General features: G+C 40.1%; 1 protein-coding gene across 3 annotated transcripts; it reads right to left on the reverse strand.

Annotated features, from left to right (window-relative positions):
* On the reverse strand, window positions 104–13,557 carry C23H6orf62 (chromosome 23 C6orf62 homolog). Of its 3 annotated transcripts, XR_001917116.1 has the most exons (6): window positions 11,200–12,511; window positions 9,342–9,518; window positions 8,178–8,300; window positions 4,072–4,206; window positions 951–1,483; window positions 108–723 (listed from the first exon to the last, which is right to left on the reverse strand). XR_001917116.1 is itself a non-coding variant. In XM_018038994.1 (5 exons), exons 1-5 carry the CDS (start codon window positions 11,326–11,328, stop codon window positions 1,358–1,360), a joined length of 690 nt encoding a protein of 229 aa, XP_017894483.1. In that variant the 5' UTR covers window positions 11,329–12,812; the 3' UTR covers window positions 104–1,357. The 3 variants fall into 3 exon arrangements, 2 of the variants coding, with proteins under 2 accessions (XP_017894483.1, XP_017894484.1); XM_018038994.1 differs by having other exon boundaries at window positions 104–1,483; window positions 11,200–12,812; XM_018038995.1 differs by lacking the exon at window positions 11,200–12,511 and adding an exon at window positions 12,526–13,557 and having other exon boundaries at window positions 108–1,483.

The raw sequence follows: 15,593 nt of genomic DNA on the forward strand, positions 1-15,593 counted from the left end.
AAATTACAAACCCAACTTTGCTTCTGAGTTTACGGTTTAGCCATGGGCTAAGGTCTCAACAACAGGTACCCAGGTGACTTAGAAGAAAAGTTACCACTTCAAGTTTGTGTATTCACCTGAATAGTCAGGGAACTTTCACCTATTTTATTTAGGTTTTCATTTATTCAAATTCCAACCAGAAGCTAAATACAATTGGAAACCGGTAAGCACTAAGTTTTACTCCAAAGGAGTAGGATCATTCAGATTTACTCCAATAAAAGTATGCAACCCTTAAGCAAAGCTTTTCTTCATTTAAAAGAAAAATAAACAAAAAAACTATACAGTAGTCTTTCCTTATGTTCATTGCACAAAATGAGTTCTGCTTTTAGAACTTTGACACTCAATGGTTTTTTTTCCTCCCCGCACAATTTAAGATCCCAACTTTAATAACATTTCTACATCAAAAAAACCCCTAAGTTTTCCTTTAGGATGGTGTAAAAACCAGTATTTCTGCACAATTCACTGGAATTGTTTTTCTTTATAATAAAAATCTCTTCTTTTCAAAACCAAAAAACAAAAACCAAAAGGAAAGTCCTCTACCTATTGTGGTTTCTGCAGCTATGAACGTATTTCTCAGTTTCATAGCCGCTTAGCTACTTCAGACTCCAGATCTGCTTTAACGTGTGTAACTGTGTGCACACTCGGCAGAATCCTCTTTCGTAACAGCAACTTGGGGAAAGAGATCTGGAAATAAAATACATACATTTATGAGTACCAGGAAACAAACATGACCCAGTAATATATGAGGCAAGACTGCCTACAATGAGATGCTTTTTAAAGATTTCTTTCCCATGGTTGTATCTTCTTTTTCTTTTTTAAACAACCACTTTTGGCCATTAGAATGAATCTGACACTGCTCTGAACAACAGTGATTATAGCAAAGCTGTAAGTTTTAAAAACGTTGTTTATACCTGTTACATTCACTTCTCACCCTCCAAATACTGATGACAGGTGTCAAAGAGGCCAACACCAGCACAAATGGAAAGACCATCAAAAATGAGTATCACCTTGTGCTTTCAGAAACATTTAAGCATTTCAGTGTACAATAGTCCTTTCATTTCACATTTTTAGTAAGATGCTGATGCAGTGCAGCAAATATGCAAAGCATCTTCTTTCACACAGTCCGTGCAGAAGACATCTAATTTAAGTTCTGAGATACAAATGATTAAAAAAAAAAAATCCAGGATGAACAAGTTTCAAAATGCATAGTGTTCTGTGCATGAGTCCATTTTTCTTTAAACTCTGAAAAAATCAAGTGGTAAGAAAAAAAAAATTGCTGCTGCACTCTCTGATCTTCTCCATTTTGCTGGTCAGCACTCTATTCTGGCATGTAAGGATGGAGGTGATCCTCAATGGTGCCAACTGCCCAGTGGGTAAGCTGTTCCTGTGGCAGGTAGAGGCAGATGCTGCATAACTTGAAGATTGTAGCTTTGTTTTTTGGAGTCTGGAAGGGGAAAAAATTTGTAGAATATTCTTAAGAAGGACCTCAACGTAACTGGCCAATTATCACATGAAAATCTCCCACAATTTATTAAGCACTTAAGAACACAGTAACAAAGCATATAGAGTAAGGCAAGAAACTATGGTCCGTATTCATAGGGGACTTAGTCTAGCTGGGACAGAACCTTCACATACAAAATACAGAAAAAGAGTCAATAAGATACTAAATGTTCACAGAATTTATGCAGACTTTAAAGTTACGAAAATCAGATTACTAGCTACAAGAAATTAGGATTAAAGGCATATCATGGAGATAGATTTGAATAACTTGCAATCACATTTGTATACAGAAAGACAGCAGATGTGGTGAGAGCAGAAGGCAGAGAAATCAGAAATAGGTTAAGAGATTTAAGCATATCCTGAGGTAAAGGACAAGGCCAAAGTATCAACAGATAAATCACACTCGTTGAGTATTTTAACAAAGCAGTTACCATTTTAACATCTAACTTCTGATAAACAAGTGCTAGGTACTTTCACAAAAAACTACGGCTGGTAAGTGGAAGATGAAGTCTGAACCCAGAACTGCCTTCAAAGTTTTCCATCTTTTCACTACAGCACCTCTTAAAAAAAAAAAGGCAAAAGGAACAGAAGGTGGACTTTGCCAATGTCTGAAGCAGTCTATATAGCTATGTACATAAATGAACCCATACATATATATTTTTTCATTTTAACTTTTAAAACCTAGGACTTTCATTTACTACATTTTTAGAAAAGAACATGATCACAGAAGTTATTTGTCCAAGGTCTCATGGCCAGTAAGTTACTGCATGTATGTTAGAATCTGAATTCTAGGCATGAGCTTCTATACCACCACCCATTCAAAATTTTTTTGGTCTAGCCCTTATCATATATATTATGTTAGAATATAAGGGGGAGATCTCTGCTAGATGATTTCAATCAAATTTCTTAATTTCCTTAACTATAAAATGGGAATAGTAAGATCTATACATCAAAAGACTGTTATGAGGATTAAATGAGCTCATACACGGAAAGCTCTTAGTATTGAGTTTGGTGCATAATACAGTTGACCCCTAAACAACATGTGTTTGGGCTGCTCAGGGCCACATATAAGTAAATTCTTTCAATAAACATATTGGAAAAAATTTGAGATTTGTGAAAATTTGAACAAATTCACAGATAAACCACATAGCCTAAAAGTATCAAAAAAAGAAAAAGGTTATGTCATGAATGCGTAAAATATTATGTACAGATGACACGACACTTAAGACACAGGGATTGGAACACAGGCCCTAAATGCAGTTGAAAATCCCCATGTATAATTTAGTCTTCCCTCCATATATACAGTTACACATCAGCTGACTGAACAAACCATGAATTCAGCCAACTGGACTGAGCAGTTATGTATTTATTGAAAAAATGTCACGTGTAAGTGGACGAGTGCAGTTGAAACCTGTGTCATTCAAGGGTCAACTGTAGACACTAGTCGAATATCCTGCTCTACAGTATTTTCTCAGTAAGTAACTCCAAACGAAAGTACACTATAAGCAATTAAAAAGGATAAAAGAGTCAACCAAAAAATATTCACCGCAGGAGCACTAAGGTAAATAGGAAACTAAAAACAAAAAAGGCCCCAAACAAAAAACACCCCACCTAAACTGTATACTTTTCTATCAGTTTTATCACATGCTTCCAGCGAAATTAATTTTCTTAACTCCCAGTTTCTTTTACTTGTAACTACACTTTCTATAAGGTACAAAATATACAATCTTCCGAAATAGCTCATCAGCTCCTTGAAGGCAGCAGTTTGACTCCCATTTCTAATTCTCTAGTACCTTGTCTTGCACAGACTTGCTCTAACAAAAACAAAAATGTTCTACACAATGCAATTAATATTGTACTTTAAAAAAAAGTAGTATTCATTACTTACCTACTTCTAGGTTTCCCACAATGAAATACCAACCCATAGGGCAGGAATTTCTAACTTGTTCACTGCTATACAATACCTGACACTTAGCACTCATCTGTTGAATGAATGCTAAATAAATTACAATGCTATTTTTAACAATTAACAAAGTATCTATTACCCACTATCAATTCTAAGTGATGACATTTATTAGGCTTAGGTCGATAAGAATAAACATTTTACAGAATAAAAATCAATTTGGAATACTTGGATTGCTACTTAAATTGGAAGTACTTAATACATGTGGACCTTTAAAATACAGATGTGCTTTCATACTTTTAGATATTTAAAAGATCTATGCCAGTGCTTCTCAATACATAAATGTGTTATCAACCTCTTGAGGATTTTATTCAAAATACAGATTCTGATTATTGTAAACTGAAATCATGACTTAGAAAAGCTCCCCATGTAGATCTAACATGCAGCAGTTTGGGAATCAATGTTCCAGGTTAAGATCAGGACATCTGTTTCTTGTTTTTTAAATAACTTTAAAAATAATGAAATACTGAAGGGGCAAATCAGAATTAAATAACATACAGAAAACAATTTACTAACCAGTAAACTTTTAAAATGAGCCCTTGTGTGGTTTACCAAAAAAAAAAGTTTACCTGCAAGTGCTGTCTGTCAATGAAGAGAAACACCGACTGGTTAGGATTGTTGACAACAATTCCAGTCTTGTCCTTTCGGCTCAGTACATGCAGAAACTGTTTTTCATAGTCACCGTGATGAAACTCAAATTTGGCCTAAGAAATAAGATATTTACATGTAACTGCAACCATGTTACACTACCTAAAACGTCTACTGCACCCATATGCATACAGTTGTGCTCTCTAATATGGTAACGAATAGAGGCTACTTACATTGATATTAATTAAGTGGATTTGAAAACTCAGTTCTTTAGTTGTACTGGCCACATTTCAAACGATCCATAGTCTCATTTGGTGGCTAATGGCCACCATTCTAAATAATCTCTTGGGATACACAAGTTTCCTTCATCACAGAAAGTTCTATTGTTTACCATCTCATAATTTGACCTTCAAGAAAAACTATACCGAAGTGACTAAACTTGAATACTCCTTTTAAGCCAAATACCATTAAATGAGATTTTCAGACCTACTCAGCTCAAGACTCCTGCTTTAGTACTTAGTCCAATAATACCACCCATTTTTCTCTTATATAACAAGAATGCTACAGATGGCTCTTGGAAAGAAATGTATTTATATTCCAATCCCAGCTGCATACCTCACTACTTACATGACCTGTGCAAACCCCTTAACTTTGCTAAATTCCAGCTTCCTCACCTATAAGATAAAAGGGCTCTAACCCATCAGTTAAGAGGAGTAAATGAAATGTAAACCTACACCTGAAATTTACTTCCAGGTCTCACATATCAGTAAAGTTTTTTACATTATGAAAAACAGTTATCAAGTCAGTCATAACATTTTTTTGATCTTTTAACATGAGGAAGATTGTCCAACAAAATGTCTATGGAGAGGCCAAATGACAGGTGAAAAGACCAGGCTAACAGGGAATTCAAGAAACCTGGAAACCTTAAACAATCTGATATTTTAGAATAGTGAATTGTAAAAATGATTATTAGCCCATTTGGTTCAAACAATCTTTATTCTCCCATTGTGTCAAAAACAGTAGAAAATACTAACATGGGAAAAAGCATCAGACCTTGCTGTCTAGGGTTTTAGTACCCACCAGTTTTTCTCATAAGCCGTAACATAAAACATGGTATCCCCTACACATGACTCTACATAAAATATTGAATTATACTTTTGCACAATTCAAATATGTATTGAACTCGATACAAAAAGCATGTAATAGATACTGACAAATATAAATAAGATTATCTCAATCTTAAGGGACTCACATACTGCTGAAGAGGAAAAGCAACATAAAAACATAAACCCTGACTTACTTCAAACCTTTCCCAGGATACGATGTGGTTATTTGTAAAAAAAAAAAAAAATCTTAAAATGGGTTCTTACTGTTAAAAGCACCATAAGAAGAAAGAATAAGTAACCAACAGTAGACAATGAGGGCAGTATTGGCAGATGATTTTGGATTGGGCCTTGAAAGATGACAGTAATTTTCCCTGGGGAAAATAAAAATGGTAACCAATTTGGAAAATGCCATTCTAGGAAACAGAACCTACACAAACACAAGTGTGTCAAAATCAGGATGCTGCTCAAAAAAGACAGCCTCAAATGTTTCACTATGGCATATATCAGGGTGGATGGAAGAGGACAGTAGATAACACACTGACAAGAAATTCAAGTGAGACTGAAAAAGGCTTTGCCTGTGTTTCTGTGGCACATCAATTCTATCCTGTCTGAATATCCAGAGTTTTGGGAAGAAATGGTCCACACAAAAAAGAAAACTAATAGGCAGCATGTAAGAAACAATTCCCGGAAGGAAAGTAATGAATGTTGTAATAGCAGGATGAAGAGCTAACCTGCAGCAAAAGCATTAGGAACGAAGAGGAAAGAGTAGACCACTCCCTGGGCTTCATAGTACTATGAATAGAGCAGAACTCAGTATTTTAAAACAATCTTTACTGTGGTTTCTACTAAATCTCACTACTGAAGTATTCTGCTTTTAAAATGCTTTGAGTCAGAAAAAAAGGTGTGTGAATTAAAGTTTGCCTTTCCTTCACTAATCTTCAGAGAATAAACCCTGTTATTTTTATTTAAGGTTTCTCATTCAGGATGCTGCTAAGTTGCTTCAGTTGTGTCCGACTCTGTGCGAACCCATAGACGGCAGCCCACCAGAGAAAGATTCAAAGATTGTTTGAAACAAATGGGCTAATAATCATTGTTACAATTCACTATTCTAAAATATCCCATCCCTGGGATTCTCCAGGCAAGAGCACTGGAGTGGGTTGCCATTACCTTCTCCAATGCATGAAAGTGAAAAAAGAAAGTGAAGTCGCTCAGTCATGTCCGACTCTTAGTGACCTCATGGACCACAGCCTGCCAGGCTCCTCCGTCCATGGGATTTTCCAGGCAAGAGTACTAGAGTGGGTTGCCATCGCCTTCTCCACTCATTCAGGATATTTATATTAAAATTACTCCAAAGAAGTATGTTTGTTTTTATACTGCTAATTATAAAAATATTATCTATATCCTAGATAATCCTATACCCTACTGCTTATATTCAGTCCATAATTTAAGGTTTTATCATTCAGGAAACTTTCCACAGTACAGGGTAGTGAGTTACGAGCGCAAGCTTTATAGTCAGCCTAGACTTAAGTCTTGACTACCACTTAACTGCATGACCTTGGATTATTTTTACCTATCTGACAGTTTCTTTGCAAAAGCAGGTTCCTATCTACCTAGTTTAAGGACTGAAATTCAATATACATCAAATTTTATTTGAAAGACAGCCTAGCAGTCAACACTCAATACCATGATTTTTTTTAAAAGTAACACTTTAGAAGACTATTTTAATACAACTATTTTTTTAAAACAAGGTCTGAAAGACAGGGTACTAGAAATTAAAAAATATACTGTGATAAGCAGATCTAAGTTTTTCAAATGGGAAATTCTGAACTGAAAAAAGCAAAAACCTAACAGTGCTTCTGGAGAGCAGCACCATCAAGGTGTAAGACCTGCCCTGATAATATAACATGCCTTTTCCATTTCTGTCTTCTATATTCAGTTTCAATTCTCCAGAGCATTCATCTTAGTCAGATGTCATCAATTGTAACAACACACAGAGGACGTTCACCTCTATCTAGCCTACCGTCAAATGAACCTTAAAAAAAGGACAACTTATCTGAGCTAATGTGTAGCAACATTACCCTGGGGACAGGAGGAGGATACCAGTTAGTCTATTACACCCAAAAGCACTATAAAGACACTTCGTTAGAATGGATAAAAGCAAAATTTTTTCAATGACAATTTTCATAGTCCTAAGCAATTAGTTCAAAATAAGCCTTCTAAAATTTAGTTTGGTATACTTAGTCTTTAAATAAACTCAATTACTTCTTAGTTTGTCTGATTGCTATGTTCACTGTAGACATTTATTAAACATATATATATATATTTAAGTATAAAAGGAAAAGATAGCTATATCTGACGTAAAACTAACCACAATTAACATTTTGGTGGCTCTTGTACTTACAACCATGCACACACAGATATACTATAAATAAAACTACATCAACACACACATAAATTCCCTTAAATAAAACATTAGAAATAGTCAAGCACATTAAATGACAAGTCAAACATAGCCAAATGTCAAGGAAAGTTAGTTAAGAACGACTACTAAATTCTTTTCTCCTATGAAGCTTTATATGCAAATCAACTCCTAGGAAAGGGTTTCTTCATTCATTTCTTAGATGAGATTCCTCTGAGAACCAGAGTTACATACAAAATATTTTAGAAGCGAGTGTGGTGGAGAGGAAGAGATTTTCTAAAGTTTATCTATGGGCCCCACTATAACTCAACAAATGTCTACCTTAAAACATTTGCTCTGACCATAATTTCAAAGACACACTAGGTAGTCAGAACCACCTCAATCTCAAGAGATTCTGTAATTCAAATGCTGTCCATTCTCACAACAGTCAAAAGGCCAGGAGGGACTCGTGAAGGAAAACCTATCAGAAAGCGTATTCCTAAGGAATTTCTTAAACTGGAACCTATTCTCTGAGTTTTCAACTTATTTATGTGTTCATCACACTTATTTTAGAATAAAATACCTGAACAGGCCTAAAAGGCTCATCAGATTCCTTCCACCTAGAGAACAGGAGACAGACAATTTTTTCAATATCATTCCGAGGCCAAAGAATGAAATCCATCTCCTGAGTACAGCCAATTACATCCTGTAAAATGCCACACACACACACAAAACATTACTTTCAAATAAACAAAGCCATAACAAGCAGTATCACAAATTACAGGGTCTGACTACAAAAACATTTTCAAGTGCAAAAAGTTCACTATACAGCTGACCCTTAAACAACCTGAGCAGAAGAGACATCGATGAGAGTCAAAAACTGTGCATGTAACTTTATAGCTAGCCCCCCATACCTGCAGTTCTTTACCTGCGGATTCAACCAACTGTGGACTGAGTAGTACTGTATATTATTTATTTTAAAAAACCCACTTATAAGTGGGCCCTGACAGTTGCTGCAAATCCGTGTTAAGGGTCTACCACACATTATGTCTTTTAAGAGGTGACAGTAATAGGACTGTATACAATCTGAATAGTTTATGACCGAATTCTAATTTTTATTTTGTAGAGTTCACATATAATCAATCAGTCCAAGGTTCATCATATTGAGATCTAAACTCATCAGTGCACTGTGAAAACTGCAACTGAACCTCTCATTTTTTTGTCTTTTAAGTTCTTGTACCATTATTTCCACTCTTCAAAATCAGAGCCTAATTAAGCAAAGGTGTCCTGGAACTTCTAAATCACCTTATTACAGGTGAAATGCTATTTTTATCATATGCCGATTATTGAGGCCAATTAACCTCTTCCAGACCACTACACGGTTATCTCCAGCTGCCCCCCAAGCCTACTAATGATGGGGCCCTCTTGTTCAAGGTACTTTGCCCACAGTAACTTTCAACGAGTTGCAGAAGTTTGGACAAACCGCCTCAAAAGTTCCTTATTTACAAGGGGCAGATGTTTTATTCTCCCCTGAAAAAGGAAATCTCAGTAATATAATACATGAATCACAACAATGTACACTATTACCAACAGAGTAATGCCTAAGAAAGTTACACTGCTTTGTTTAAATTCCGTTTTTAAAGACATTTAGGATCACCGTTCACTACCCATTCTTAGGAGGAAAAAAAAGAAAGGCAAGTTTAACTCACAAAAGCCTACCCAATCAAGACTTGAAAACAGAACTCACCCTTCTCATAGACTGGTATCGAGGAGCATGGAGCTGCACCACATCTTTCTGTAAAAGCTCTATGGAACTTTCCAAAGAATAACTGGAGTCTCGCACACCTTTCAGGATATTTTCTTCATAATTATTTGTCATAACTGGTATAACCTCAGACACTTCAAAAAGTGCTGATTTTTTCTTCTAAAAAACAAAAAAGTGTATTAACTTACTGGTAGCACATTGTCTAACACCCAGAGTTCATAACACAATGTTTTGTAGCATTATTCTAACACAGCAAAATTCTTAACTGAAGCTATTTCCATACAGAAAACACAGATTTTCAAACTAGGTGGATCCCTCTGTTCCTCCCTCAACTCCCTTACTTCCCAACCACACACAAATAGGCTATTATCAGAATGTTTAACTGCATGTTTTTTTTTTCGCAGTATGGTAACCATACCAAGAACTTATTTTGCACAGTATTTCTTAAACAATGAGAAACAAACACCAGATACCCCTGCAGTTAAAAAAACAAAACAGTGATTTACTCCTGATCCAAGTTCACTTAACTGGTTCTACATACAGCAAAATCAAACTCTCAGCAGTTTAAAATCAAGGCTCTAGGGTCAATGTCCATTATCCCTTCTGGGTATTATTGAACTACAAATGTCAATATTCAAAAGGGAAGGAAAAAATGTCCACCAAACCTTCAAACTTAATTAAGATCAAGAACTCATCAATTTAGGTTATAAAATTCATGAACTGCTCAGGACAACTGTCTGGATACTGTCCAGTCAAAGATTTCCACAGGTGTGAGAAGAGCTAGATGGTATAATTTGCAGCATCTGATAAATTCAGAAATCTAGTCTATTTTTATCTCGTATTTCTAGTGAACCTATATTGTAATAGTGTCCATTAAAATCTGGTCTTATCAATTCTGCAATTAAGAAAGAAAAAAGCAAATCCGTGATATTCAATCTTGAGACAATCATTTCAAAACAAACGACTTTCGAAACCACATTTTATGCTATACCTAGCAGCTATGCTCCTATTGGTATCTTAAATACTAGTAACTTTAATAGTGGGAATAAATACGTGGGAAACTTTCAAATTAAAGATATACCATGCCAAGATGCTGTTTTTGATGTGAAATTAGCTCACAACTTAAGCACAAAATCAAAGTAGTGTTTCCTTAATATTCAAAACGTAACCTCATGTCAAATAGAAATTGATTATCTAAGAAACTGTCCATTATTTTCAGTTGCCAAAAGGTTTTATCATGTTTTTCATGACTACTCACAACTCATTATTTGCTGTTTTACTGTGGGATTAACTCTTAACACCAAAAAACTGTACACTTCTTTTGGTCATGCTGTACTTCTAAAGACAAATTAACCATTGCAGTAATCAACTGCTCCTAAAAATAAAGGTGCATTCTACTTCACTAGATGTGCCATGAGAAAAGGTAAACTACAGCATGGAGATTAACCAGAAAGCTTTCAGCAAGTAAACATTTTGATTCCAATTACTACTTTCAAACATTCTAGATACCTAGATAATCTTTAAATTCAGTAACCAAGCTCTCTATGTAACTCCACGAAAATAAAATTTATTGTAAAACAAAAGTGCGAGTTTTACAATGCTACTGACCCCATGTTAACTAAAGCGGATCCTACTCAGCTTTAAAATTATATTATTTCCAAACCAATGAGCACACAAGCCCTTCATTCATGGTTACACCTTAACTCCTTTGACTGAGGTTAATTACCTTAAGGGTCAAAGTTAAAGCATATAAATGGAGACTTTTGTCCACCATTCTTTAACCCTAACCATACACTTACAAAAAACCTTGTGCTAAATCACATTAAGAACTTTAAATTACCTTCTCCTTGAATACAAAGGCAATATACATCTTGAAGTCAAACTGGTCAGCTAGAGATTCTTTTTTCTTTCTAAGCTGAGCACGTAGTCTGTTCAGAGCTTGTTTCTTCCGGGAGTTTGGGTCCCCCATTTTGAAATACAGGTGGTACTAAAGCCTTTGGAAATTGTCACTAAACTATGGGCACTTTTTCTTAAGACTCAAGTACAACAGAAACAAGTCATTTTTTCCCCTAATATGATTGTATAGCTAAAATCACGACCGCAACCCCAAAACTGCACCTTCTGGCAATATTAGGAGACTGTCATATTACAGGGTCAAGAAACAAAAGCTGCTGTCCAGTCATGTTTGGACAAGAATGGTTGGGGTCAGATGGGAAAAAGGAAGGGAAGGAAGGCAGGAAAGAGAAAATACTTGAACTAACTTTTTGGAAAACACATTTGGCTTAACTGCCAAAATAAAGGTGGCGGAAGGGATAAACCTATTAATAGGATTTAGGTGTGCAATAAAACACAGTTGACACCAGTCCAATCCTTAAAATCCATCCGGATTTTTCCCTCTTTTTAGAGTAATGAAAAGAAATGAGGATGGGGACTGTGATCCTTACTTTCCAAATATCAAAAAGGAGAAAAAAAAAAAAGCCACCAAAATAACCTCCCCCCAAAACCAAAACAGGGTAGGTGAATGAAACTGAAATATTCAATTGAACTTTACCCAGCCAGATTCATGGCTGTAGTACCTAATTAATTCTTAGTTATTTCAGATTTCACTATTGCTATGTATTATCAGCGCGTGTTATTGATTACACTTGGTGGTGAGCAAAGAGAAAAGTGCAAAATCGGTAGAGAAAGAAGGGGAGAGGTTCAGGGTTTCCCTGCAATCAACTACAGTGTATACCGGGGGCGGGCAGCTGTTGCCCAAAGGAGCCATAAGAAAAAACAGCGGAGTCATTACCAATTTCCCCATCACCCACATTTTCACCATCAGGCGGCTGCTAATGCTGCTGCCAAGGAGAATCATGATGGCAGAAGAAAAAGGGGTATATATAATACGATATAATGATTCCGGCTCTGTGGTTAGACCTGATTAATGCCCGGGATCCCAATACCCCAAGTCCTGCAGTGAGTCCTACATTCCCCGAGGGACCGTTCCCTATGAATCTGCCAGCGTGCAAGACCGTGGGGAGTGAGACTTATCTTCTTGTGAGCATTGCTGAGGCAAAGGTGGCGGGTTCTTTTTCCCAAAGCCCAGGCAGTGCCCGGGGACCACCTGCCTTCCACCCCCCGGAGGTCCCACCCCCACCCTTTGCCTTCAGCGGCAGCGACTCACTCGCACCACGGGAGACACTGGATCACTCGGGTTTTCACTCATTTCATCGTGGAAACAATCCCCGCCCAGGTAGAGGAGGCGGGAGAGGGTAAAGGGGAAGGATCAGTGGGAAGAAAAGAAAATAGTTGCGTTAATATTAATTACTTTTTAAAGTATGCCCACCCCACCCCACCCAAGGAAAGAAAAAATTAAAAAAAGAAAAAGTTCCCGGATTCCGGATACAGCTCTCACGTTGAACAGACCATGTTTCCCGAGTTTGGATGGTTTAGGGCGGGGTCGTTAGTTGGCTTCCGGAAGGAACAGGGGGGATGGACTGGAGGCGGCTGGGGCGGGGTGGGTGACGGGGAAGTCCCCTCCCTGTCCCCGCGGAGACCGGGACCGGCGGACCGACTCTCGGGCGGGGTTCGGGCCCTCTAGCCGCAGCCTGCGGGCGGAGCGGTGGCGGCGGCGGAAGAGGCGGCGGCGGTGGGGGCGCTGCTCGCAGCACGGGCAGGAGCCATGTCAAGAGAAAACCACCAGCCAACTGAACCCCTCCATCCCCGCTGCAGTGCGCACTGTGACCGGGCCGCCCGCTCTGCTGCCGCCGCTCAGCCCCCACCTGGGACCCATAGTCTGGCTCGGCGCCCCGGGCGGCGGCGGACGGGAAGAACGCGGGGACGGCGGCGACGGCGAGAGAAAAGAGGAGAAACGAGGAGGAAGGGGGAGAGGGGGTTGGATTTGTACTGGCCGAGGAGGGGGAAGAGAGGAAGGGTGGGGGGAGCCCTGCGCTAAAGGGGGTCTGTCAGCGAAGAAAACCCCCCAAAATAAAAAGTTATTTCAGTTCAAGCATCTGCTCTGGAGTCTTTCTTCTCGGCACGGATCGAGTTCCGGCTCTCGGAAAGAAGGTCGAGGAGACCCGGAGGGGGGAGAAGCCGAAGCGGAGGGTGAGCGTCCGCGGTGGCACAGCCTGGTTTCCCCCCCACCGGTGGCTGCGGAAGCTACAGCGGCGGTCTCGACGCCTCCCAGGTCCGGGGCAGAGTCGGGTTTGAGACGAGAAGCGAGAACAAACAACTTAAAATGGCAGCGACGGCCGCTGCGTCACCCGCTCCTCACCGGCACCGCCCCGAACGCTCTGCGGCTGCGCACCGCGCGGGCCGCCACCATCTGCGCAGGGGCAAAGGGGGACAGAAGACCGGCTGGCGGGGAGGTTTACATGGTTCTCAAGGAGGGAGGAAAGAAGAGCAGGGGCAGAGCGTGTGAGAAAGCTTTGAAATGGGTGACTCTCCGAGCTGAAGCTTCTTGGTTAACACTCCCGCCTCAAAAGGGGAGCTTGAGACTAGACATCTCCCCCTCTTGTCCAGAATGCAGTTTCTATGGGGCGTGAAAAGGGACGACCCAATCTCCCTCCGCCCTCTCTGTCGGGTGGGCCCGGAACCCGAGTTGGCTCGTCGCCCCGCCCCCGCAATCGTCATAAAGCCACGCCCTTACGCCCTCCCCGACGGAGCACCCGGATGGACTCGCCCTGCCCTCGTTTCGTGCTCTCCTCGGACTCGGCAGGGGCGCGGGAGAGGCGGAGCGGGTGGGCAGAGCCGGTGGGCGGAGAGAATGCGAAGGTGGGGCGGGGTGGAGGAGGAAAAGGGAAGTGTTTGTCGGGAGGGGAGGCGGAGATGCTGACTTCAGTTCGTCGCAGTTTTGTTTCTCAACCACTGATTGGCAGGCCTTTTGTGGGTTTGCTCTGCGGTCTCGTGCAGCTGAGAGTTCGTTTCCGATACCTGGACTTGAAACGGCTAAGCCCCCGAAAATGACTTCTGTTGGTCTCACGTGGCTCTCTGTTTCCCGCCTCTCCACGTGCGCAGAGAAGGGAGGGGGGGACGGCGGTCGTCAAGCTCCGAAGAAGGTCAAAGACGCCGTTGGAGCGTTGCTCCTGTGGCTTAGGAGGAAAACTGCTGAACCTGCCCCGTGCATCATTTTAACCGTACATGGAGAAAAAATTTCTATGGCATTTCGCCACTCAGGACCTTACACCCTGGGACCTGTCCCTTAGGTGGTTCCTCAAAATATGAAGAGCGTATGTGTAGGACGGCCCACACGTCTTCGAATCGCATCTGTGGCTCCAAAGAGCAATTGGTCCCATTTTTCAGAGCTCCAATGTACCTATAAAACGAAGGTATATAAATAAGAAATCCGCAAAGGTCAACATTCAACGAAAGCAAAGGCTAAAAAATCTTTTATGAGCTACTCTGTGATGAAATTTTAGAACTCTACTGGTTCCCCAAATTATTGCTCTTCACTTGGTAAAATCAAAATATATTACCTGTAATGACTTACCCCCCTTTATAACCCATGAACCAAAAGATTAATTATACCCACCCTTCAAAATAAATTGTTTGCAACTAAAGGATTTGAGGATTTCCAAATTATTACTGTGTGTGTTAGTCGATCAGTCGTGTTGGACTCTTCGCGACCTCATAGGGTGTTGCCCACCAGGCTGCTCCATCCATGTGATTTTTGAGGCAAGAATACTGGAGTGGGTTGCCATTTCCTTCTCCAGGGAATCTTCCTGACCCAGGGACCAAACCCAGGTCTTCTCCATTGTAGACAGACTCTACCGTCTGAACTACCAGAGAAGCCTTAATAAATACAGCATTTTGCTAGTGCTTCCCTGATTTTCAGAATCACATAGTAATAACTGCAGAAAACTCACAAGGATAAAACTTAGGATTATCAGAAAGGCGGAGAGGAGCTACCCCTCATCCGAGGCCAGGGCGGCAACCAGGAGGAGCAACCCCAGGCCCAAGGCCAGCGAAGGCGGCTGGGAGGAGCAACACCACGTCCAAGGAGTGGTGCCTGTGAGGGCGCAGGAGGGCCTAGAGGAGCCATCCCACATTGAAGGTCAGGAGCGCGGCGGGAGGAGATACCCCTCATCCAAGGTAAGGAGCAGAGGCTGTGCTTTGCTGGAGCAGCGGTGAAGAGATACCCCACGCCCAAGGTAAGAGAAACCCAAATAAGATGGTAGATGTTGCAAGAGGGTATCAGAGGGCAGACACACTGAAACCATGCCCACAGAAATCTAGTCAATCTAATCACAC

Source organism: Capra hircus, chromosome 23 (genome assembly GCF_001704415.2).
Source record: "Capra hircus breed San Clemente chromosome 23, ASM170441v1, whole genome shotgun sequence".
In the NCBI taxonomy this organism is placed as follows: domain Eukaryota; kingdom Metazoa; phylum Chordata; class Mammalia; order Artiodactyla; family Bovidae; genus Capra; species Capra hircus.